We start from the raw sequence: 25,302 nt of genomic DNA on the forward strand, positions 1-25,302 counted from the left end.
CAAGTCTATGGGAGGGGGCGTGATGGACCTCTCATAGACATGCATTGAGGGGGCGGGGCGTGACGTCACACGGGGCGGTGTCGTGACGTCACGCTCTCCCGCCATTGTGGTCGGGATCCGAAGCCTCCAGCGTTGCCGGAAGCCGTGAAGGTGGGTGCTGAAGCCGAGATCCCGGGAGTCCCCAGCAGCAGGACCCCCGCGATTTGACATCTTATCCCCTATTCTTTGGTTAGGGGGATAAGATGTCTAGGGGCGGAATACCCATTTAAATTTACTGTATCCGTTTTTTTTTGAGGGGAGAAAAAAATACAGCATGCACCATCTTTTCTCCCGTAAAAAAAAAAAAATGGAAATGAGCGCAAACGGGTGCAAAAAAGTGAAAGGATTGTAGAGAAAAATCACGTCAATGGGATTATTTTACAACCGTTTGTAATCCGTTTACAAGCAGCAACAACGGAACCTAAACAGGGGGGGGTGCAAAACTACAACTCCCAGCATGCTGTGAATTGTAGTTTTGCAACAGCTGGAGGCACCATGGCTGGGAAACACCGGTAAGAATTGGTTTTCGTTAACCTGCTCCTTGTCTCATCCACGCTCAGTATTTCACAAAAGGAGTACGCAGAGTGAGCACCAGGTGGCGCTGTCTATACCGTGTATAGCGGAAGCAGGAGGAAGCTTCTGGAAGAGCCTGGATGTGCTCAGCCCTCTATATAACATAACGAGGAGACGCGCTGTCATATAGCGGGACAGTACATCACAGAGAAGGGACGGGCTCGGCACAGGTAGGAGTGATACCCGGCCATGTTATTATAGATCAAACTTAAGGCAATATTATTTCTGCTGTCCGCTAACGTAAAGTGGGCAACAGGTTTGGAACTACGACTCCCGGCATGCTCGGTTCTTACAGCGTGTGATTAGTGAGGCCTGGGTGAGCCGCCGCAGGGACACAGGCTGCTGATCTGGAGCGGCTAGTCAAGTCTGGACTCGTACTCAGCGTGGTGCTCGAGCTCACCCGGATGTACTCGGGGGGTCTCAGCGCAGTGCATCTTGGGAGTTGTAGTGTTTAACTGTAGATCTGATTGGACACGCTGTTTATATAAGGGAGGGTTTGCTAGCATGCTATGGCTTCCTTGTCTATATATATATCGTGTTGTATAGATCCAGAGGTTCTACATGTGCAGCAGGTTTACCTCTTCATTGTACTCCTTTTGCCTCTGTAAGTCACATACAGGCAGTCTCAGTATTAGGCTGTATGCTACTATAACCCCCATCATCATCAGTCTACTCCTGACTATTAACTGTAAAGCAGTGTCCCCCCTCCCCCCCCCCCCAACCTGTCACTCAAGGGCAGTTGCATAACTACAACTCTCAGCATGCACTATTGACGGAATACTTTTGGGGCATGCTGGGAGATATAGTTGTGTAATCACTGGAAGGCCGCAGGTTGGAGATCTTCTGATGTCTCTGAGGTACTCCTCACAAATAGAGGCTTTTACCCAACACATTGATTATGGCCATTTGATAAGTTATTAAAGAAGCACTCCAGATTTTTGTTTTGTTTGTGTTTGCTCATATAACGCACGCTCAGCGTCATTAGTCATACAGAATCATTTGTTTTATTACAGAACAGCTGCATCTGTGTGTTATTACTGTAGCTGAGTCATGTGATCACCAGTTTGACTCCTGCAAAGTTACTTGGCTTAGGGCTCGTTCACACAGCCGTCTGCCCCTGTAAATTCATGCCTGTTCTGCAATCCGTTTGATAATTATTAAACGGGTTGTAAAATAATCCCATTGACATGTCAATGGGATTTTTTTTTTTTTTTTTTACAACCCTTCATCACCCGTTTGCACCCGTTTCCTTCCTCTTCTGTTTTTTAACGGGGAAAAGACGTTACATGCAGTATATTTCTCTCCCCTCAAAAATAACAGAATAGAAACAGTTATTAAAAACTTAACATTGAAGTCTATGGCAAACGGATGAGCCGTTAATGTCATCCGTTTGCACCCAGTTTTTAATATCCGTTTTTCAACCGTTATTTTTTTGAGCATGCTCAGAAGAAGTGAAATCAGCCAATTCTTGCTGTGCTGTGGGATTACCACTACTCCCATCATGGAAAAGATTTGTTTCCTTGATGTGAGTAGTAGTTTCCAGGTTGCGGAGTCAGGGGAGGCTAGATTAGTGTTTGTACTGCTACCCCCAACATCTATCCCTCAGCCCCTGTACTACTACCCCCCAACATGGAACAGACTGTTCCATGTTGGGGGTAGTAGTACAGGGGCTGAGGGATAGATTGCACTGGGTCTCATGTCTGAGACCCGATGCAATCAAAAGTTATTAACCAGGGGAGCAGGCGGCATGCTCCGCAACCCTGCTATGTAGATCATGTGTGTTTTACTTTCATTTTCAAATACCCTGCCGGGAGCCCTGAATGTAGCGAGGATTGTAATGTTGCACTACACTGTTGCCAGGGGAGCATTGCGCTGCGTTCCCCGGCTGCCCTGATGGGCTGCAGGAGGGCAAGATCTATAGGTAGCGCAGCAGAAGCAATTACATAGCTAGGGCAGTGGGGGGCAGTCATATAGTGCTAAATGTCTGGACCCCTGCTGCGCTAGCTATGTATAATGGCAGATGTGCTGCTGATGGCATACTATTCACAGATAGCGCTGCGACGGATTTATGTGTTAAGAAACACTGCATGGGGACAGATATAGTGATATATATCTGTCCCCCTGCAGCGCTTTTATACACAATGTCCCTCGCAGCGCATCTGTTGGCCAGGAAACGGATGGCATTGCGCTGCCTTCCCCGGCCAGCATGATGTGCTGCAGATAGTATACTATTCACAAATAGCGCTGCAAGGGATTTCTGTATGTGCTCGCTGGGGGGACATATGTAAGCGCAGCGGGGGGCATTATACATAGCTAGCACGGCGGGGGGGCATTATATATAGCTAGCGGGGGGGGGGGGGCGCAGACATTTAGCACTATATGTCTGTTCCCCCCACTGCCCTAGCTATGTATATTGCCCACTTCTGCGCTACCTTATAGATCTTGCCCTCCTGCAGTGCATCAGGGCAGCCGGGGAACGCAGCACAATGCTTCCCCTGGCACCAGTGTTGTGTAACATTACAAACTTTGCTAATGACTTTAAAAACCCTGCTGGGAGCCCTGAATGGGCCCTCTGTGCCGGCCATTCAGGGCTCCCGGCGGGGTATTTGAAAATGAAAGTAAAACACACACACACGATCTACATCATGCCGCCCGCTCCCCTGGTTAATAACTTCTGATCGCATCGGGTCTCAGGAGTGAGACTCTGTGCGATCAATAGAGAAGCAAAAGATGATTCAGCACTGGGTAAAAGTTGCAGCTTTATTAGGATCCGAATCCAACATACAAACTTGACACAATAAAACCGACACCCTCCCTCATCATACGTGTTTCAAGCGCATGCGCGCTCTTCCTCAGTGGTCACTGAGGAAGAGCGCGCTTGAAACGCGTATGACGAGGGAGGGTGTCGGTTTTATCATGTCAAATTTGTATGTTGGATTCGGATCCTAATAAAGCTGCAACTTTTACCCAGTGCTGAATCATCTTTTGCTTCTCTAACGATCCCATTAGCACCGAGCTAAGTGCGGACCCGCGCACGGGAACATTGGAGGTGAGCTGTACAACACATTTGTATTGTCTGTGCAATCAATCCCTCAGCCCCTGTGCTACTACCCCCAACATGGAACATACTTTGTTCCATGATGGGGGTAGTAGTAAAACCCCTAATCTAGCCTCCCAGCTTCCTGCAGACACCCACAGCCAGAGAACTACTACTCCTATCATGAAAAGAAGTCTGTTCCATGATGGGAGTAGTAGTAGGCCAGGCTGCAGGAGTCTGTAGATAGCTGCTACTAACGGCTGAAAAACTGATGCAAACGGATGTCACTAAATAGCATCCCTTTGCATCAGATTGCACCCGTTAATAGAATGGTCCATTTAGGAGCCAATAGCAGACAAAATCTAGACTGGGGACAACTCCTGTGTGAACGTAGCCTTAAAAGTCTCATGCCCAATCAGAAAAAGGATCTGCACGATAGGGGATATGTTTTAGATCGCGGAGGGTCCGAGCGCTTTGTCCCTCCGTGATGGTTTGTATGGAGCCCCAGCTTCCCCACAAAGTGTTGTCACACCCACAGTCCGAAGTGGGGGGCCTCCCATATCTCTATGGGAGAGCTGTTTGGCAATCTTCGGCTCTCCCATAGAGATATATGGAGGGGGCGTGGTGCCCCACCCCCTTCTTCGGGTGGGGGTTGTGACGCTGGGGGGCCACAGCACTCTAACACAACCCCCCCCCTGCGATCTGAAGCTTATCTTGTATCCTGTGGGACAAGATTTTCTGTATTGATTGGGCATGAGACTTATCCTTTAAAGGAGTGCTCCGTAATAGGCAGGTTAATTAGCATACCTCATTGTGTCATGGGCTGATGTCTGGGCTAAATACATCAAAATGGCACCCAACCAATCACTGGCCATATATATATATATGTATATGTATATGTATATGTATATATATATATATATATATATTCTCTCCTTTAAATTGATAGTCACAGGGGGACACTGCCGCTACAAGTGGACACACAGAGCTACCCAGCCAGGAGCTCGCTCTGTAGTCACTCTGTGCCTCCACACTGTGAAAAAACACTATGCACCCTGTGCCCCTGCTCTAAAAGTACTGTAAGAATTCAGTGAGTGAACACAGCCTAAAAGCTTCACAAAATATGTGATTTGATTGATAATCTGTTTTCCCTTTGTCTCCTCAGCAGCACAATATGGGGTGTCACACGTGCGCCCACGGGATGTAGGCATTTTAATGAGTTAAATAAACAGGGCAACTCCCACATACCCCATATAATGGGCGTACTCGCACTAGGGCTTGGCGGTATACCAGTTCATACCGAATACCGAAAAATTTTTTCCTGCACGATAAGAATTTTGGCCCATACCGCAATACCGGTTTGGCCCCTCCCCCACTCGAATTAATGAATTATCAGCCGCAACGCTAATCATGTGTCACCCGCGGGTGCTGTTCTGCTTCTCCTCCGTCGGTTTATCAGCCCAGCGCCGCAACCCACATCGGGGAGTCCCTCCCCCTCTGCCAAATAATTATCAGCCGCTGCGCTGTACTTTGTATTCCTGTGCCCGGGCTGCAAATATTAAAAAATAAACTTTAACTTACCTTCGTCCTCCGTTGCTAAGGAACCGGCCTCACTGTTCTTGCTGCTTTCTGGGGATGGGAACGTCACAGAGCCTTCAGCCCATCACCAGCCGCAGCGATGTCCCGCCTCGGCTGATGATAGGCTGAGCGCATTGTCATGTAAGGAGCCGACCGGCTTCTTACATGACAGTGGGCTCAGCCTATCATCGGCCGAGGCGGGACATCGCTGCGGCTGGTGATGGGCTGAAGGCTTTGTGATGTCCCAACACCAGGAAGCAGCAAGAGCAGAGGGGAACAGTGACGCCAGTTCCTTAGCAAAGGGGGAACGGAGTACGAAGGTAAGTTAAAGTTTGTTTTTTAATATTTGCAGCCCGGGCACAGGAATACAAAGTACAGCACAGCGGCTGATAATTATTTGGCAGGGGGGGGGAGAAGTTGCGCTCGCAGGTGACATACAATTAGTCCCTCGATGTGGGGTGCAGTGCTGGGCTGATAAACCGGGGGGGGGGGCGTTGGGGGGGAAAGGTAGAAGTCCGATTAAGGTAGGTTCTCAGACAGCAGACCACATCTAAATTTCTAAGTAACTGGTCTTCCTCATCAGGAAGTGCAGGTAAAGCAATGACCTGGTTTGTGTTCTGGAAAGAAGCACACTTGGGTAGAAAGGGAGGGAGAAATCTCAAAAGGACCGTGTCCTCGAGATAGACAGTATAAGGCTCCCTAGAAGAGAGAGAGCCTGTAGCTCACCTACCCGCTTAGTAGAAGCTATGGATAATAAGAAAGCTGTCTTAAAAGAAAATAATTTCAAACTAATATCCCGGATAGGTTCAAAAGGATAGTCAGATAGTTTTCTCAGAACTGAAGGTAAATCCCACGGAGAAATGGGTCTCATGATCCTGGGTCTTAGACGAGAAACAGCTCTAATAAAGGCTTTGAATTCAGGAATGAAAAAAAGGTATCTTTTGAAGTACAGCAGAAAGGGCTGAAATTTGTACTTTGAGTGTACTTGGTGATAGGTCCTTGTCAAACTCATCTTGAAGAAATTCCCAAATTTCAGGATTAGATGGGGTGGAGGGATCGATACCTTTGGACTGACACCAGGTGTGAAAAATTGACTGGTTAGTAGCCTTACTCCTTGAGCAGGCTAAAGTGTCCAAGACTCTTTCTGAATAGCCCTTGGCCATCAAAAAGGTGCGATCAACCTCCAAGCTGTCAGATTGTAAGATCTGAGACAGTGACGGAACAGTGTTCCTTGCGTCACTAAATCCCTCTTGAGAGGAAGAGTCTAATATATCCCCTGACTCATCGTCATGAGCAGGGGAAACTAGGATCTTTTGGGCCAAAATGGCATTGCGATTATCGAGGCCTGATCCTGTTTGATTTTTCTCAATACTTTGGGAATCATGGGCACAGGAGGGAATACATATGTTAGACTGAAATCCAAGGAATGGTCATGGCATCAACTGCTAGAAGGTTGTCCATCGGATATAGGGAGCAGCATCTCTCGAGGGTTTTTTCCCCCCCCCCCCCCCCCTTGTGGCCATCAGGTCCACCTGCAGCATGCCCCACATTTCTGTCAGTTTTTGGAAGATTAATGGGTCCAGAGATCGCCTGCAGCATGCCCCACATTTCTGTCAGTTTTTGGAAGATTAATGGGTCCAGAGATCATTCCCCTGGCAGTACTATATTACTGGACAGACATTCTGCTAGCACGTTGTGTGTGCCCCTTATGTGAACTGATGATATCCTTGATGCCCAAGACATGATCCTTTCTACTTCCCTGAGTAGAAGTTGAGATCTGGTGCCTCCCTGTTTGTTGATGTAATATACGGACGCTATGTTATCGGTCCTGACTTTAACTGCTCTGCCCTTGAGACAGGGGGCAAAGTGACATAGGGCTAAATAGATTGCCCTCAATTCCCTGGCATTGGATGATGTCATCCCCTCTGCCTTTTTCCAAGTTTTTTGAACTGATCTTTGAAGCATGTGGGATCCCCAACGAATGCCTGAAGCATCTGTGGTAAGTATGATCCAATCTGGCTCCTCTAATTGCCTGCTGTCTTGTTGGTGTGCCCACCAGGTTAGGGAGCTTCAAACTGACGATGACAATGTCATCTTGGTGTCTAGGCTGGAAAGAGATCGGTTCCACTGACCGAGGACTTCTGTTTGTAGGGGTCTCAAGTGCCAGAGGGCCCAAGGAACAGCCTCTATTGAGGAGGACATTAGAAACAGAACTTTCGTAAGGGTCCTTATTGAGACATGGCGAAGTCTACATATATGCCTTACTGCTGATAAAAGACGGTCCTTCCTCTCCTGTGATAGGAATATAGTAATTTGAGTCTTATCTATGATGTAGCCAAGAAAGAATCCTCTGGTGGATGGAAACAGAAGAGACTTATCTTGATTTACGATCCAGCCTAGACGATCTAGAAGTTCGAGAGTTATTTGAATATGACTTTCCAATAACACTCTCCACTCTGCTAATAGCAGCCAGTTGTCCAGGTACGAAATTACTTATTCCTTTCACCCGAAGATATGCCATTATGGCGGAAACGACCTTTGTAATAATGAAAGGTGCTGTTGAAATTCGGAACAGGAGAACTCTGAATTGAAGATGCAATAGGCTTCCCTGGACCCATACTGCAATCCTCAGGAATTTCCTGAAAGAAGGATGAATTGGAATTTGAAAATATGCATCCTTTAGATCTAAGGATGCTAGAAAATCTCCCCTTTGAAGTATCGTCTTCACTGTACAGATTGTTTCCGTTCTGAATTTTTTTTTTCTTTGCAATGAACTGGTTTAGATACCTCAGATCTATTATTAACCTGAACTTGCCTGATGGCTTGGGAACTAGAAAAAAAACAGGAGAATACACCACCACCCCTCCTACTTCGGAAGGGGGAACTGGTTCGACTGCCCTCAGGGCTAGAAGCTCCAGAATAGACTCCTAAAGGAACTCTCTCTTTAGAGAACTCAACTGGGGAGAAATTACTACCTTCTCTCCAGGGCACTGATGGAGAGGTGGTAAGTACCCGTTTGAAATTAAAGAAATGACCCACCGGTTCTCTTAGTTCTTCCCAAGCCAAAAGAAAAAAAAATGGAGATGTCCCCCTTCTTAGAAGAATCCTTAGACTCAGTAGAACTTCTCTTCTGACCTCTGGCACCCCTGCCATGAGCTGAATAACTGCCAAGTCTGGACCTAGGAGGTGAATATTCTCTGGTTCTGAAATCCTTACGGACAGGTTTAGGCTGGGGCAAATACTTGCCCTTCTGGTCAGAAAGGCCCTCCATGATATCATCCAGTTGAGGACCAAATAAATGCCCTAGAGAGAACTCTAAATTACAAAGTTGGAATTTTGAGGTATTATCACCTTGGGCGTATCCGTAAGGCTCTGCGGAGTCATAGCTCTGGTTGCCAAGGTGACTTGTTGAAGAGCGGAATCTACTAGGAAGTCAATAGCAAGGCTGACTTTCTTGAAGTTGACAAGGATCTCCTCTCTTTTTTGACACCGGAATTAATGTTGTCTCGAGTCTGTGAAAGCCACTTCTTCAAGGTCCTAGTGACCTCATGCGTAGCAGCAGCTACCATGTTGGACCCAGAAGCTGTAGAGTAAGCCCTCTTTTGCGTATTTTCAATTCGCCTGTCCATTGGGTCCCTTAAATTGGAACTATCTTCAGCAGGCAAAATGGTTCTTTTGGACAGTCTGGATACAGCAAAGTCCACCTTAGGTGGCTCCACCCAGGAGGAGGTCTCATCCTCTGAAAAAGTGTATAATGTGTGAAACCTCTTGGCAAGTAATGGGGCCTTTTTCTGGATTTTTAAATTCCCTGGGCCCCTTAGAGGTAGATGGACCTTCCTCATCTTCGGTCTGACCCTCAGTCTGAACTAGCTTTATAATTTTCTGGATAAATTCAATTGGGAAGAGGGTACGAGAGGAAAGTCTTTCTTCCTCAGAATCCGTAGAGGGGTAAGCCTCGTCAAACACCATAAATTCCTCTCCCACAGCAGTATCCCTTCTAGACTTCTTGGATCTGGGTCTAGAAATAGATAGTTTATCCTCAAGCTTCTTAAAAGAATCTTGGACCCATATTACCACATCTCTGACTATCAGTTCATCCGTATCCATGGGGTTCGGCCTAAAGACATTACAGTCGCACACACCAAAATAGAAGAAAGAGCTGTAGCCGACTAATGTAACAAAAAATGACAACTTTATTGTTAAAATACATGATTAAAAAAACATTGACAAAGAGGAATGGCAGCTGAACCCGAGGACATCTCCTAAATAAAGTGCATAATAATGCTACAATGGCAAGTGTCTCATGCTGTATTGCTATGTAATTACATAGTGAGGTGGGTATATGCAAGTTGCGCACAACACATAATATATATGCACCATTACAAATGGATCTAAACAATACTATTGAGTACTCTTGACAGGTTGTTCTACACCTAATATATACTTGCACTTTTAGTATAGTATTGTTTTTCATATCATCATCACATCAGCACCACAATGAGATTGCCCCCATTGATCCTAAAGGAACAGGAAGCACAAAGAGGTTAAAAGGCCCCTCCCCGGACAACCCCCTCAGTGTTTCCTGTTCCTTTAGGAAGCATTGAGGTTTTACCTCCTGGTCCTGGGGCTGGTGTCAGGATCGGTGTGGGCCAAGCCAGGCGGCAGAGGTCAGTCGTCCTAGGATTTCCTCCTCTCAGATGCCGCTCCGGGTCGTGCTCTCTGCGCTAGCCTCCCGGACCCTCCAAGTCCCCGCCGCGGCGCTCGGTGAGTTTAAGCGGTGGGGAGATCGGGCGCACGCGCGCCCCCCCCCCCCCCCCTGGTCTTTTCTGGTCTCCGGCGGTTCTGGCGCTGGCGTGTGACATCACGTTGCGTGCTGGGATTGCTGGAGACCGGAAGTTCCGCCTCCTCTCTTGGCACGGATTTTGAATCCATGGCCGGGCGGTGCTGCACGCGGGGACGCCGATTGGAAGGCACCAAAACCCGAATCAGCTGGGCTAGTTAACGGTAAGACTCACCCATTTTATGTCTTAAGCTAAAATGGACGCTACCTCTGCAATTCGCTCTGAGTCTGCGGAGCTAGGGAAGTCGATCAGCTCAGTGAGTATCTGGCCCCTTGGGGGGGGGGGTTTCACTTACTTATCTTGTGAGGTTTATTCCTCTATTTATGGGTATTCCTTCTCTCCTTTTTTAGGGAGACAAGGACACCCCAAAAAAGTCTTCTAAAGTCAAGCCTAAGAAATGTGCCATATGCTTTGAAAAATTACCTGAAGGACATCTAAAATCCTTATGTAATTTCTATACGGCCAGTATTATTCAGCAGGAGACTCCGTCTTTTATGGACGAATTAAGGTCACTAATTAATCAACAGGTCCAGGCCTCTGTGGCAGCTGCTCTGCCTAAGCTAACTTCTTGTGATCCTCCTCCTGCTAAAAAATCTAAGCCTACAATTAATGTGTATTCAGATTCTGAAATGGATGCCTTATCTTCTAACCTGGAGTCAGAGGATGATATTCCTTCTTCCTCCAAAAAATTTGAGGATAAGAGATACAATTTTTTTGGCTGAAGATACGGATACTCTTCTAAGTGCCGTAAAAAAGTACCATGAATATAGAAGACCCTAAGGTTACCCTTTCAGTGCAGGATGAAATGTTTGCGGGGTTAAAACCTAGGAAACAAAATACGTTTTCTATTCATGAGAACCTGAAAAGTTTAATTATGGATGAATGGAAAGAACCAGATAAAAAGCTCATGTTATCTAAAGAATTTAAAGCAAGGATCCCTTTAGGTAGTGAGGATACTGAATTATGGAGTGAAGCTCCCAAGATAGATATTCAAGTGGCTAAAGTGGTCAAGAAAACTTCTCTCCCATTTGAGGACTCCTCACAATTAAAGGAGCCTTTGGATAGGAAGATGGAAGGAATTCTTAGGAAAAATTGGGATGCATCATCGGCTTTATTAAATCCCAACATTGCAGCTACAAGCGTTGAAAGATCGCTTTTTCTATGGCTGGGTCAATTAGAAGACCATATTGAAAATAAGACGCCCAGAGATCAACTTCTTTCTTCTATCCCTATGCTGAAGCTAGCTAGCGCTTTTCTAGTGGATGTGTCAGCTGAGTCAGTAAGAATGGCAGCAAAATCTGCGGCCTTATCCAACTCTGCCAGAAGAGCCCTTTGGCTGAAAAATTGGCAGGGAGATTCTGTCTCTAAAACTAAACTCTGCTCTATTCCTTTTGAAGGTAAAATGGTGTTCGGATCTTTCTTAGATAACATCCTTCAGAAAGCGGCAGACGACAAAAAGAAGTTTCCTGAAGAGAAATCTTCAAAACCAAAGAAGAATTTTCGTCCCTTCAGAAATAGACAAAAGGAGTATAGAGGAAAAGGAAAGTCCAGATGGTGGAGTTATCCTAAAGGAGGTAAGGGGCGAGACTTCCTGCTCAACCCTAAAAACAGTGACTTGCCTCCGGTGGGGGGGGGGGGGGTCGACTAACTCTATTCTACCATCAGTGGAAGGATATAAAAACAAACCAGTTCATTCTAAATTCCATCAAGAACGGGTTCAAAATAGAGTTTGTCTCCCTTCCACACAACAAATCTCAGCACAGAGTCTCTAAACAACCAGCTATTTCAGGGTGTTCAGGATTTGTTGGCTCTGGGAGCAGTCATTCCTGTTCCTCTGGAGGAACAAGAACAGGGCCACTACTCTCGCCTCTTTCTTGTTCCCAAACCAAATGGTTCTTTCAGAACTATAATAAATCTAAAACATCTGAACCGTTTCATAATATACAAACGCTTCAAGATGGATACTCTCAAAACAGCCGTTCCCCTGATACCTCAGTATGCCTGGATGGCAACCATAGATCTAAGGGACGCCTATTTTCATGTGCCAATTTTTCCAAAACATCAAAAATTTCTGAGATTTGCTGTAATCAAAAATCATATGACCTTCCACTATCAATTCCAGGCTCTACCATTCGGAATATCCTCAGCCCCGAGAATCTTCACCAAGGTTATGATAGAAGTAGTGGCATCCTTGAGACAAAAGGGAATCCTACTCATTCCATATCTGGACGATCTCCTAGTTATTGCCAAGGAACTTCTGTCCCAACATGTAAACTCAACAATTCTCTTTTTACAGGATTTGGGCTGGATCATAAACTTCCAGAAGTCGAATCTCCACCCTGCAAAACAAAAATTGTTTTTAGGGATGATATTAGACTCAGACAGGCAAATGACTTTCCTTCCGGAGGACAAGATTACTGCTCTAATCCAAAAGATCAAAGTCTTCCACCATGCAAATTCCTCCACAATCAGGAATGTGATGTTCCTGTTGGGTTCCATGACCTCTTGCATTCCAGCAGTCCCATGGTGCCAGAGTCACACAAGAATCCTTCAGAAACACATTCTTTCCAATGTTCTCTCATTTGGTGCATGTAGAGGGAAAAACCTGGAAAAAGGAGTATCCTGGGTTCCCCTTCCTGTGGTGACAGTCACAACAGACGCCAGTCAAAGAGGTTGGGGCGCACATGTTCAGAATTCTTACCTACAGGGCACTTGGTCAGAGGAAACTCTTCTGCGCTCCTCCAACTTCAGAGAAGGCTTCTCAACACCAAATCTGGAATCATCATGTTAAGGTTTACACCGACAACGCTACCACAGTAGCCTTCCTAAATCATCAGGGAGGAACAAGACACAGCCTTCTACAAGCCTTGACAGAAAATATGTTTCTTTGGGCGGAAGACAAGATATTGTCACTTTCTGCTGTGCATCTCAAGAGAAGCGAAAACATCCAAGTATATTATTTAAGCCGACATCAGATCAATCCAGGGGAGTGGGAGCTCAATCCACAACTTTTTCAAGATCTTGTCCTGAAGTGGGGCATCCCAGAAGTGGATCTATTCGCCACAAGGAAAAATCGGAAGGTAAACAAATTCTTTTCCCTGTTTCCAGGCGATCTCCCGGAGGGAGTGGATGCACTTCAACAAAGTTGGAACTTCAACATAGCCTATGCGTTCCCTCCTTTCCCTCTGATCAGCAGGTCTCTACAGAAGATACAGATGGAGAAGACCAAAATGATATTCATAGCCCCAAGGTGGCCCAAAAGAGGTTGGTACACTCTACTTCAACATCTCTCCATAGATCACCCTTACCCTCTACCAGTAAGAGAAGATCTCCTACGGCAGGGTCCTCTACTATTCAAGGATCTAACAAACCTGCAGTTGACAGCCTGGCTTTTGAGCAGTCAGTGTTGATTCAGAGGGGCCTGTCCCACAGAGTAATAGATACTCTATTAAAAAAAACAAAAAACCTTCAACTTTGGCAATTTATTGGAAACAATGGAAAAAATTTGTCTCCTGGTGTGGTTCCTCCCCTCAAATCCTTTTGAACCCTGATATAGCGCAAATCTTAAACTTTCTTCAAGAAGGATTTGACAAAGGATTATCCATCAGTACTTTGAAAGTACAGGCAGCAGCCTTAGGTTCCTTTTTTGATACAAGTATTGCAGTGCATAAGTGGGTCAGAAGATTTTTTGGGTGCTGTGTCAAGACTGAAGCTGAAAATATCTAACCTGTCTCCACCTTGGGATCTCAATTTGGTGCTTTCTAGTCTCACCAAGCAACCTTTTGAACCACTTTCAGACTCTTCTATAAAATTCCATCTTGGAAAGCAGTCTTCCTGACAGCCATTACAACAGCAAGAAGAGTAAGTCAGATTCAAGCATTATCAATTGAAGAACCCTACCTTACCGTGCTTGAAGACAGAATTATACTCAAACTAAATCCAGCTTTTTTACCAAAAGTGGTAACAAACTTTCACAGGTCTCAAGATATTATCTTGCCAACTTTTTGTAATTCCCCAAAACATAAAGAGCTATTCCATTCCTTGGATGTCAGGAGAACCATCCTTTCTACCTACAACAGACTAAGGATTGGAGGAAAGATCAACATCTCTTCATTCAGTTCCTGGGCCCTAATAAAGGGAAGAAAGCCTCTAAAAGCTCTATTGCCAAATGGGTGAAGTCATCTATTGCTGAAGCTTACAGAAGATCTGGAGAACAAGTTCCTGAACATCTAAAAGCTCACTCAACCAGAGCAATGGCAGTCTCCTGGGCTGAAAAATCTTCTGCTTCATTGGAGCAGATTTGCAGAGCAGCGACTTGGTCGACACCTCACACCTTCTTTAAACACTACAAATTGGATGTAGCCTCGTCTCAGGATCTGGCCTTTGGACGGAAAGTGCTGCAAGCTGTAGTCCCTCCCTAGACATTTATCTGGTATGTCTCATTGTGATGCTGATGTGATGATGATATGAAAAGGGGGAATTATGACTTACCGATAATTCGGTTTTCTTGAATCATCACATCAGCACCCTTTTAATCCCTCTCTAAGTAGTGTACGTATGTTTAGTTATTTATATGTATGCTTCTTAGTAATTTGTAAACACTGAGGGGTTGTCCAGGGAGGGGCCTTTTAACCTCTTTGTGCTTCCTGTTCCTTTAGGATCAATGGGGGCAATCTCATTGTGGTGCTGATGTGATGATTCAAGAAAACCGAATTATCGGTAAGTCATAATTCCCCCTTTAGATCTATTTGTACTGGCGCATATACATTGTGTTGTGTGCAACTTGCATATACCCACCTGACTATTTAATTACATAGCAATACAGCATGTGACACTTGCCATTGTAGCATTATGCGCTTTATTTAGGAGATGTCCTCAGGTTCAGCTGCCGTTCCTCTTTCTCAATGTGTGTGTTTTTTTTTTTTTTTTAATCATGTATTTTGACAATAAAGTTGTCCTTCTTTGTTCCATTAGTCTGCTACAGCTCTTCTATATTGGTGTGTGTAATTTTCAGCTGTTATAGCAGGCATTACATGGTCCACCGATTTATTCCCTGGGAGCACTTAGGGGCATTAGGTTTTTCCTCCCCCCCCCCCCCCCCTTTCCTACAGGTAGGGCTTTCTGCTTGTGTCATTGGTACTTAGAAATTACAGTCGGCATAGAGATAATCATCCGGTATAGGATTGTCGCATCTCCTACACGTAAAGTGTTTACACTTGGAGGTGGCTTGAAAAACCTGCCAAACTTTAGGCCACGCGCCCCCCCATCACCTGATCCGGGCTGAGAGAATGGAAAGATAGAACCTAAAAAAACGAAAACTAAAATGGTTATACATATTTAGGGGGCTGCTAAAATGATACCAGCATGCAGCAACCCCAAAAAATAGAAACAGAAAAATAATTAGGAATAAACGAAGAGGACCGGAAGTGACATCCAATGCACTTCTGACCCCAAACCTGCACGTGCCAGCTGTAGAAGCCAGAAGCCCCAAGTGCTACAACGCGCACGAGACGAACTGCGCACGACGCCCATGAGCACTAGGATGAAAAAAGACTCTGCTCTAATGTGTGAGTACGCCCATTATATGGGCTATATGAGAGGTGACCTGCCTTTAAAATTCCTATGTCCCGTGGGCGCACAGGGGCTTGTGACACCCCATATTGTGCTACTGAGGGAGACGCTAGGGAACAACTCATTGTGGTTACAGCTCAAATCCCTTTCACCTCAAGGCAAAAGTTTTCTAGAAAATGCACTATAAATAAGACCCTAACCCACCTATGAGTCTGAGTTCACCTGGGGGATCTCCAGCACTAGCAGCTTAATGGGATGATCAGGTGCAGAAATGTAAAATGCTCCACCCAAAGCCAGAGGATTTATGGGAAATGTGGGCTGTATTATCTAGTCATTTCATAGATGGAATTTCAAACCAACATGGAGCCAATCTCATGCTTGCTCCATCGGCTACAAAAGGTAAGCACAAGGCAAACAAATGAATCTCTACTAATATATTTTGCTTCACTATATGAGCATGAAAAAAGTTCCCCAGAGTGCTTCTTTAAAGATTACTTGGAGGGACTGAGGTCCTGATGGTGACCAGGCTCATAGTGGGAGAACAGACAAAGATAGTGCCCCACATCCCATAACACCCTCTTGTTGTAATCTATATTGGATTTTTAATTTGATTTCCTTCTGTTACAGACAGACAAGTTATAATGGCTGGTGAAGAAGGCAGACGGCATCCGCACAGTCTCCAGGGCCTGCTACATATGGCCATAGAAGCTGGAACAGAATCGGGCAGCACACAGCAGATGTCGGAAGAGGTATAAAATCTTGTTAACTGCACCAACATGTATGATCGAGGATTGACTACTAGACAAGGGCTTGACAAATTTGTTTTGAATTTAGGAGCCAGGTTTAAATTTTTTGATTTTTTTTGGACAGGGAGCTGTAGTTTTTACTGATAAGTTTTGTGTAGTATTAACTTTTTGATCACTTTTTATTCTGGGATTTTCTCTCTGTGATGTGACCAAAAATTATAAATTGTGACTATTGCATTGACAATGTAGTATCGGGAATGGGAGAAATAGTTTTGACAGTTCCGCACACAGTGATACTTGATATGTATTTATTTTATTGGGAAAAAGGGGCTAAGAATTTTTATTGGGAAGAAGAGAGAAAAAAAAATATATATATATATTACACACACTCACTCAATGGGGGTGATTTATCAAAGCCTGCCCAAAGGAAAAGTTGCCCATAGCAACCAATCAGCTTGCGTCTTTCATTTTTTAAAAGGCCTCTGCTGAATGAAAGAAGTGATCTGATTGGTTGCTATGGGCAGCTGGGCAACTTTCCCACTGGACAGGTTTTGATAAATCTCCCCCAGTGTGTGTATGTATGTGTGTATGTATGTGTGTGTGTATATATGTGTGTATGTTCCAGCATCACGTCCAAATGGCTAAAGATATTAACATGTTACTTATATGTCAATAACAAACATAGGATAGGTAATGTAACCCTTAACTACCCCCATTTGTATATGTCAGGGTTTTTGTTTAAAGTCCCATGAAAATGTATGTAGAGGATGGGATATGGGGTCGGGAGATGAAGTCAAAAGCTTCCTCCTTTGTTGATTTTCCTCCCCAACAAGGATTAGGAAGGAAAAACCGGGCAACGCTGGGTACTCAGCTTGTAGGAAATATGTTACTGCATAACTTCCAAATGGCTGGAGATATTTTGATAATGCTTGGTCACGTTACTTATATGTCCACTTAAAATATAGGATAGTTAATTTAACCCTTAACTACCCCCCATTTGTGAGGGTCAGGGTTTTTGAAAGTCCCATGCAAATCAATGGGAAATGTTTGTTCCAAAATAACTTCCGTACAGGTGGAGATATTTCAATAATACCTTGTACACATATTACTTAATGTCAAGTAAAAAGATATGATAGTTAAATTAACCCTCACCTAAACCCTTATATAAAAGATGGGTTTTTGCTTCAAGTTCCATGCAAGTATATGGGACTTCCAGTACCTTGCACCACTCTGCATCTCCTGGTGAATGTGTTAATCCGGCTTGCAAGCGGCACCCCATCTCACAAAGACACGCCCAATCCCTTTTATTATCTACCCTTTTTGTGCATCGGTCTGGCTTGCAAATCACACCCAGTCCCACAAAGCCACGTCCCCTGCTATTTTCAGCTTACAATATCTTCATCACAAATCAGTCCCACATGAGGTCTGGATATGACGACAATATATGAGGATGGGATATAAAGTCAAAAGGATTGAAGGATATGAAGTCAAGAAGGTTAGGAAGGAAAAACCAGGCAATGCCGGGTACTCAGCTAATGAGCAATTTTTCCTTCCTAATCCTTGTTGGGGAGGAAAATCAACAAAGGAGGAAGCTTTTGACTTCATATCCCATCCTCCTATCTCAACCTCATATCCCATCTCTATAGAGATATAGATATATATGTATATTCTCAAAAAAATTAAGGGAACACTAAGATAACACATCCTAGATCTGAATGAATGAACTAATCATATGAAATACTTTCGTCTTTACAAAGTTGAATGTGCTGACAACAAAATCACACAAATTATCAATAGAAATCAAATTTATCAACCCATGGAGGTCTGGATATGGAGTCACACTCAAAATCAAAGTGGAAAACCACACTACAGGATGATCCAACTTTGATGTAATGTCCTTAGAACAAGTAAAAATGAGATTCATTAGTGTGTGTGTGTGTGTGTGGCCTCTACGTGCTTGAGGGCATGCTTCTGATGAGCTGGACAGTCTGGTGCAATGTGACATTGGTGGATGGAGCGAGACATGATGTGCTCAATCGGATTCAGATCTAAGGAACGGGCCGGCCAGTCCATAGCATCAATGCCTTCCTCTTGCAGGAACTGCTGGCACACTCCAGCCACATGAGGTCTAGCATTATCATGCATTAGGAGGAGCCCAGGGCCAACGGCACCAGCATATGGTCTCACAAGGGGTCTGAGGATATCATCTCGGTACCTAATGGCAGTCAGGCTACCTCTGGCAAGCACATGGAGGGCTGTGTGGCACCCCAAAGAAATGCCACCCCACCCCATTACTGACCCACCGCCAAACCGGCCATGCTGGAGGATGTTGAAGGTAGCAGAACGTTCTCCACGGCTGTCACATGTGCTCCGTATGAACCTGCTTTCATCTGTGAATAGCACGGAGCGCCAGTGGCGAATTTGCCAATCTTGGTGTTCTCTGGCAAATGCCAAACGTCCTGTATGGAGTTGGGCTGTAAGCACAACCCCCACCTGTAGACGTCAGGCCCTCATACCACCATCACGGAGTCTGTTTCTGACCGTTTGAGTGGACACATGCACATTTGTGGCCTGCTGGAGGTAATTTTGCAGTGCTCCTCCTTGCACAAAGGCGGAGGTAGTGGTCCTGCTGCTGGGGTGGGCTGGACACTACACTGACAGACACAGCAAACCTTCTTGCTACAGCTCGCATTGATGTGCCATCCTGGATGAGCTGTACTACCTGAGCCACTTGTGTGAGTTGTAGATTCTATATCATGCTACCACTAAAGTGAAAGCACCGCCAGCATTAAAGTGTCCAAAACATCAGCCAGGAAGCATAGGAACTGAGAAGTGGTCTGTGGTCACCACTAGAGATGAGCGAACTTACAATAAATTTGATTCGTCACGAACTTCTCGGCTTGGCAGTTGATGACTTTTCCTGCATAAATTAGGCAAATTATAGGCAATTAGCAAGACACCCCCAATAAAAGGAGTGGTTCTGCAGGTGGTGACTAGAGATGAGCGAACTTACAGTAAATTCGATTTGTCACGAACTTCTCGGCTCGACAGTTGATGACTTATCCTGCGTAAATTAGTTCAGCTTTCAGGTGCTCCGGTGGGCTGGAAAAGGTGGATACAGTCCTAGGAGACTCTTTCCTAGGAATGTATTCACCTTTTCCAGCCCACCGGAGCACCTGAAGGCTGAACTAAATTACGCAGGATAAGTCATCAACTGCTGAGCCGAGAAGTTCGTGACGAATCGAATTTACTGTAAGTTCGCTCCTCTCTAGTCACCACCTGCAGAACCACTCCTTTTATTGGGGGTGTCTTGCTAATTGCCTATAATTTCCTCCTGCTGTCCGTTCCATTTGCACAACAGCATGTGAAATTGATCGTCAATCAGTGTTGCTTCCGGAGTGGACAGTGTGATTGACTTTGAGTTACTGTGTGTGTGTGTGTGTGTGTGTGTGTGTGTGTATAAAAAAATATATATATTCGAATAAATACATTTCTTTCTTTTTTTTTTTTTTTTTTTGGATTACACTTCTTTGGCCCTCCTTGTGTGCATTACATTGCAAATCAATGTAATGCACTGATCTGAGATCTATTGCTACAGTGTGCCCCCTGACGAAGCCCATACGCGAAACGTGCGTTGGGGTGTCGGTGCTTGGTGTTCCTGGCTTGTGGGTGTATGACAGGTAGTTTTCTTAGGCGTTCCTCTCTTCGATCTTTTGGTTTTTATTTTGCTTATGTTACTGTATTGCTGTTTCCTATCTTGTATTTATGTATGCTAGACGCTACACTTATATTGTATTACACTAGGAATCTGCAGTTTTTTTCAGTATTATATTGTGTATGTTCCTCATTGAATATCTGCATTACCCATACCAAATTCACCAGCACTGTTTGTCTCCTGCCCATGGTCATCTCCTGCCCTTTATTTGTAATTGTATGTCTTATTCTGTCTAATAAAGTTTGTTATACCTTTACGAAATATTGTTAGTATCGTGGGTCTCTCTGTTTTTTGGTTATATATTGGTACCCCCGGGACCTACATACGGTGCTTAAATGTTAGCCGTGCGTTTATTTGGCTAACAGTGTGGGGATGCAGCGTCGGACGTGCCTGAACACTTTCTTCTGTCCCCGAACAGAGTGCCTGCTAAGGAGGGCAGAGCTGCATGGGAGGCAAAGGGACCCTCATAATGCAACACTTACTGAACCATTTAGTTTGATTAAAAGAGCTCCTGGAACTAGGGTAAGCAAAAAATCTAGTAAGCCTGTTTTAGCCATTGCCTGTAGTACTGCTGACCACTATGTGGTGCTAAAGAGCTGCCCTAAGGTGGTGGAAAAAAAATACATAAATATAATCTCAATCGCCGGCATTTATCATTGTAGGTGTAAGTGAAGCATTTTTCTTCACCTTTTTTGTGTGCTGGTAATGTGTAGGAGCACCAAATTTCATTAAATGGTCACAGAGCATTTGATAAGTTTTTGTGCAGGTCACATTTTCTTAAATTTCTCTCTTCAAATACACCAAAAAGCAAAGTCTGGGCTGGTGTAATTTAGGGACTTTTCGGTTGCTTTGCGCCTTTTATTGCGCCTTTTCACAAAAAGATGCAGTTCATAAAACCCGTCCATATCATGCGTAGTGCCAAAATCCGTGGATTACAACTCAAAATCAGCAGAAATGTGTAAACCAAAAGGCGCAAATAAACCCTGCTCGAGCCTTTTTTTTCCTGCCTTCTCTAGACACAAAAAAAAAGTCTAAAGACAATGATAAATGTTGGTGTGTGTGTATGTTCCAGCATCACTTCAAAACGGCTAAAGATGAAACTTGGCACACATGTTACTTATGTCAGCAACAAACATATATGATAGGTAATTTAACCCTTACCCACCCCATTTGCAAGGGTCAGGGTTTTTGCTTAACCCCTTAAGGACGCAGGGCGTACCTGTACGCCCTGAGTTAGCTCCTGTTCTATAACGTTGGCATGTAGTTAATATTTCCAGAAGTACGACAAAATCAAACCTATATAAGTAAGGTATCACTTTAATTGTATGGGCCTACAGAATAAAGATAAGGTGTCATTTTTACCGAAAGATGTACTGCATAGAAATGGAAGTCCCCAAAATTTACAAAATCACTTTTTTTTATTTTATATTTTGTCGCACAATGGGTTTTTTTTATTTAATTTTTTTCGTTTTGCTGTAGATTTTTGGTTAAAAATAAACCATCATATGGATTTTTAGGTGCAAAATTGAAAGATTTATGATTTTTTAAAGTTAAGGAGGAAATAAACGAAAGTTCAAAAACGGAAAAACCCTCAGTCCTTTAAGGAGAACTCCAGAATGGAAAAATTGTCCTCCATACTGCCGGCGGTAAAAAAAAATAAATAAAAAAAAATAGATACATACCTTCCTTCGCGCCCCTGGTGCCTCCGGTAACCCACTCCAGTCTCCGCAGCGATCCTCTTCCTGGTTGCCGGTGGTCGGCGAGTCATACTGCACTCAGCCAATCACCGACCGCAGCGAAAACGTCACACTGCTGCTCAGCCTATCGCTGGCTGAGTCAGGACTTCACTGCGGCCGGGGAGTGCAGTATGACTTGTCGGCAACCAGGAAGAGGATTGCGACGGAGACCGGAGTGGGTTACCATGGGAGCGAAGGAAGGTATGTATCTATATATTTTTTTTTTTTTTACTGCCGGCAGTATGGAGGACAATTTTTCTATTCTGGAGTTCTCCTTTAACCCCTTAAGGACTCAGGGTTTTTCCGTTTTTGCACTTTCGTTTTTTCCTCCTTACCTTTTAAAAATCATAACCCTTTCAATTATCCACCTAAAAATCCATATTATGGCTTATTATTGCATCGCCAATTCTACTTTGCAGTGACATTAGTCATTTTACCCAAAAAATGCACGGCGAAACGGAAAAAAAAAATCATTGTGCGACAAAATCGAAAGAAAAAAACGCCATTTTGTAACTTTTGGGGGCTTCCGTTTCTACGCAGTGCATATTTCGGTAAAAATTACACCTTATCATTATTCTGTAGGTCTATACGGTTAAAATGATCCCCCACTTATATAGGTTTGATTTTGTCGCACTTCTGGAAAAAATCATAACTACATGCAGGAAAATGTATACGTTTAAAAATGTCATCTTCTGACCCCTATAACTTTTTTATTTTTCCATGTACAGGGCGGTATGAGGACTCATTTTTTGCGCCGTGATCTGAAGTTTTTATCGGTATAATTTTTGTTTTGATCGGACTTTTTGATCACTTTTTATTCATTTTTTTTCTTAATGGTATAAAAAGTGACCAAAATACGCTTTTTGGGACTTTGGAATTTTTTTGCGCGTACGCCATTGACCGTGCGGTTTAATTAATGATATATTTTTATAGTTCGGACATTTACGCACGCGGCGATACCAGATATGTTTATTTATTTATTTTTTTTACACTGTTTTATTTTTTTTATGGGAAAAGGGGGGTGACTCAAACTTTTATTAGGGAAGGGGTTAAATGACCTTTATTAACACTTTTTTTAACATTTTTTTTTTGCAGTGTTATAGGTCCCATAGGGACCTATAACATTGCACACACTGATCTCCTATGCTGATCACTGGCGTGTATTAACACGCCTGTGATCAGCATTATCGGCGCTTGACTGCTCCTGCCTGGATCTCAGGCACGGAGCAGTCATTCGTCGATCGGACACCGAGGAGGCAGGTAAGGGCGATTTCACCGCAGCGGTCCCGAACAGCCCGAGTGAGCAGCCGGGTCACTTTTTCAGTTTCACTTTAGAAGCGGCGGTCAGCTTTGATCGCCGCTTCTAATGGGTTAATACCGCACATCGCCGCGATCGGCGATATGTGGTATTAGCCGCGGGTCCCAGCCGTTGATGAGCGCCGGGACCGACGCTATATGATGCAGGATCGCGGCGCGATCCCGCTTCATATCGCGGGAGCCGGCGCAGGACGTAAATATACGTCCTGCGTCGTTAAGGGGTTAAAGTCCCATAAAAGTCTATGGGAAATATGTTAATTCATAACTTCCAAACAGCTGGAGATATTTTGAAAATACTTGGTCACATGTTACTTATATGTCCACTAAAAATATAGTATAGTTTAATTTAACCCTAACCTACCTTTATTGCGAGGATCAGGTATTTGTTTAAAGTCCCATGCAAGTCTATGGGAAATGTTCCAGCATAAATTCAGTACGGCTGGAGATATTTCAATAATACATGGTCACATGCTACTTATATATTTTTATTTGACATATAAGTTAAATTAACCGTAATGTGTACTCATGTAGAAAACAGACATGGTCGCACATCTACAATCTTGCACAATGATCCAATTGCTTCTCAGCATAATTTCAAAAACTAACAGGTTGTTAGTATATACGTTTTGATCAAAAAGTACAAAGCCCACTCGCCACGTCAAGGCCACCTATTTAGAGTGGGTCCCTAATGTCCCTAGCATAAAATGGCATAGCACTGGGTGGCGACCACCACCGCCGCGACACCAGTGCCCACAGGGGGAACGACCCACTGGCAGAGCGGCCCCAATGCCACTCAAACCAGTCCTTAGCAGCTGGTCTATCTCTAGAGGATGTACATACAGGCTTGGTGGCAACAGGAATATTTACGGGGTTCTTCCACCATTAAATATCACAGAGGTCCTAATCAGTTTCTTTTTTTAAACTGTTCCCTCTCAACGTGGAACATGTGACTGTTGCAGACAGGGCCGGATCATCATTGGCGCTCAGGGAGCGCCTGCTCCGGGCCGGCAGGGGGCCCCCGTCACATTCGGGACATCCCTGTGTCCCGAAAAATCTTTTCAGGACACAAGCATGTCCCGCCGGTTACATCTCTGCAGCGGCCCCCGCGTAAAAATGGAGGGGCCGCCGGGAGGTGGTGCACACAGGGACATCACTGATGTCCCGTGCGTGCACCCATAGATGAAAAGCAGAGCATCGAGGAGGACGCGCGCACATGGTAAGTGACCAGCAGCATGTCCTCTTCTGTGTTCCGACCTCCGCTCCTATGGTCCCGGGACCTACTGCTATGGCCCATAGGCCATAGCAGTAGATCGTGTCCCCGGACCGGTGGAGTGGTGGTCGGAACACTGAAGTGGGGCAGTAAACAGGTATACAGCCTCCAGCCATACACTGTATATGGCTGAAGGCTGTATGTCTGTGGGTGAACTATACTGCATCTAATGTGGAGGAACTGTCGGGGGGGGGGGGGCATCATAATGCAGTGCTCCGTCTTCCAGGCAGCCTTAATCTGGTCCTGGTTGCAGACAGTCCCTAGCAGGGGACCTGTAATGTGAGTATTCTTTTTGTTAATTTTACAATGTTTCCAGGGTATAAAAAGTTTAACATGCTGGACAGCTCCTTTTTAATATATGCATATGCACTTCAAACATATTTGTTCTAAAAAAGAATATATAATTATTTTTTTTTTTTTTTTTTATTCTTTTCAGTTTGTCTAAAAAACTATATCCAGACATAGCAAAAAACACAAGAGAGAAATAGCCAGCACAACTACCTAATACACGGGTGCACGCTGCTGTGGCAAATACAAAGTATACGAAAAAGAAGGTTGCAGCAGCACTCAAAAATGGAGGCTCTTAGCGCACCTTTTGATGAAAACAGACATAACCCAGTGAAATATATAAGCTAAAACATATTACTTCTGCAGTGTGGAAACATTCATCTGGTCGGAGAGTTAAATATGGGGAATTGCTGCTATCAATGTAATATAATCCCTAATACAAGATCTATGACGGGTCCAATGATGGAGCTCCACGTAAAGTCATAACAGAGGTCACTCATTTTCCAAAACAACTTTTATTTTTTTAGTGCCATTGGCATTCCTATCATAAGCATTTCTTAAAGGTCAGTTAAAAAAAAATAAAAATAAATA

The 25,302-nt window shown here is 44.4% G+C and overlaps 1 protein-coding gene across 1 annotated transcript in view; it reads left to right on the plus strand.

Moving 5' to 3' along the window:
* The first annotated feature begins 626 nt into the window (after nucleotides 1-626).
* Nucleotides 627-25,302, plus strand: part of HSPBP1 (HSPA (Hsp70) binding protein 1) — a 49,742-nt gene continuing 25,066 nt past the window's right edge. Inside the window, exons 1-2 of the mRNA XM_056543904.1 lie at nucleotides 627-782; nucleotides 16,267-16,388. Of these exons, the coding sequence (XP_056399879.1) occupies nucleotides 16,281-16,388 (108 nt within the window). The 5' untranslated portion in view covers nucleotides 627-782; nucleotides 16,267-16,280. The remainder of the gene's footprint in view (nucleotides 783-16,266; nucleotides 16,389-25,302) is intronic.

The sequence above is a fragment of the Hyla sarda genome, chromosome 10, assembly GCF_029499605.1.
Source record: "Hyla sarda isolate aHylSar1 chromosome 10, aHylSar1.hap1, whole genome shotgun sequence".
NCBI lineage: Eukaryota > Metazoa > Chordata > Amphibia > Anura > Hylidae > Hyla > Hyla sarda.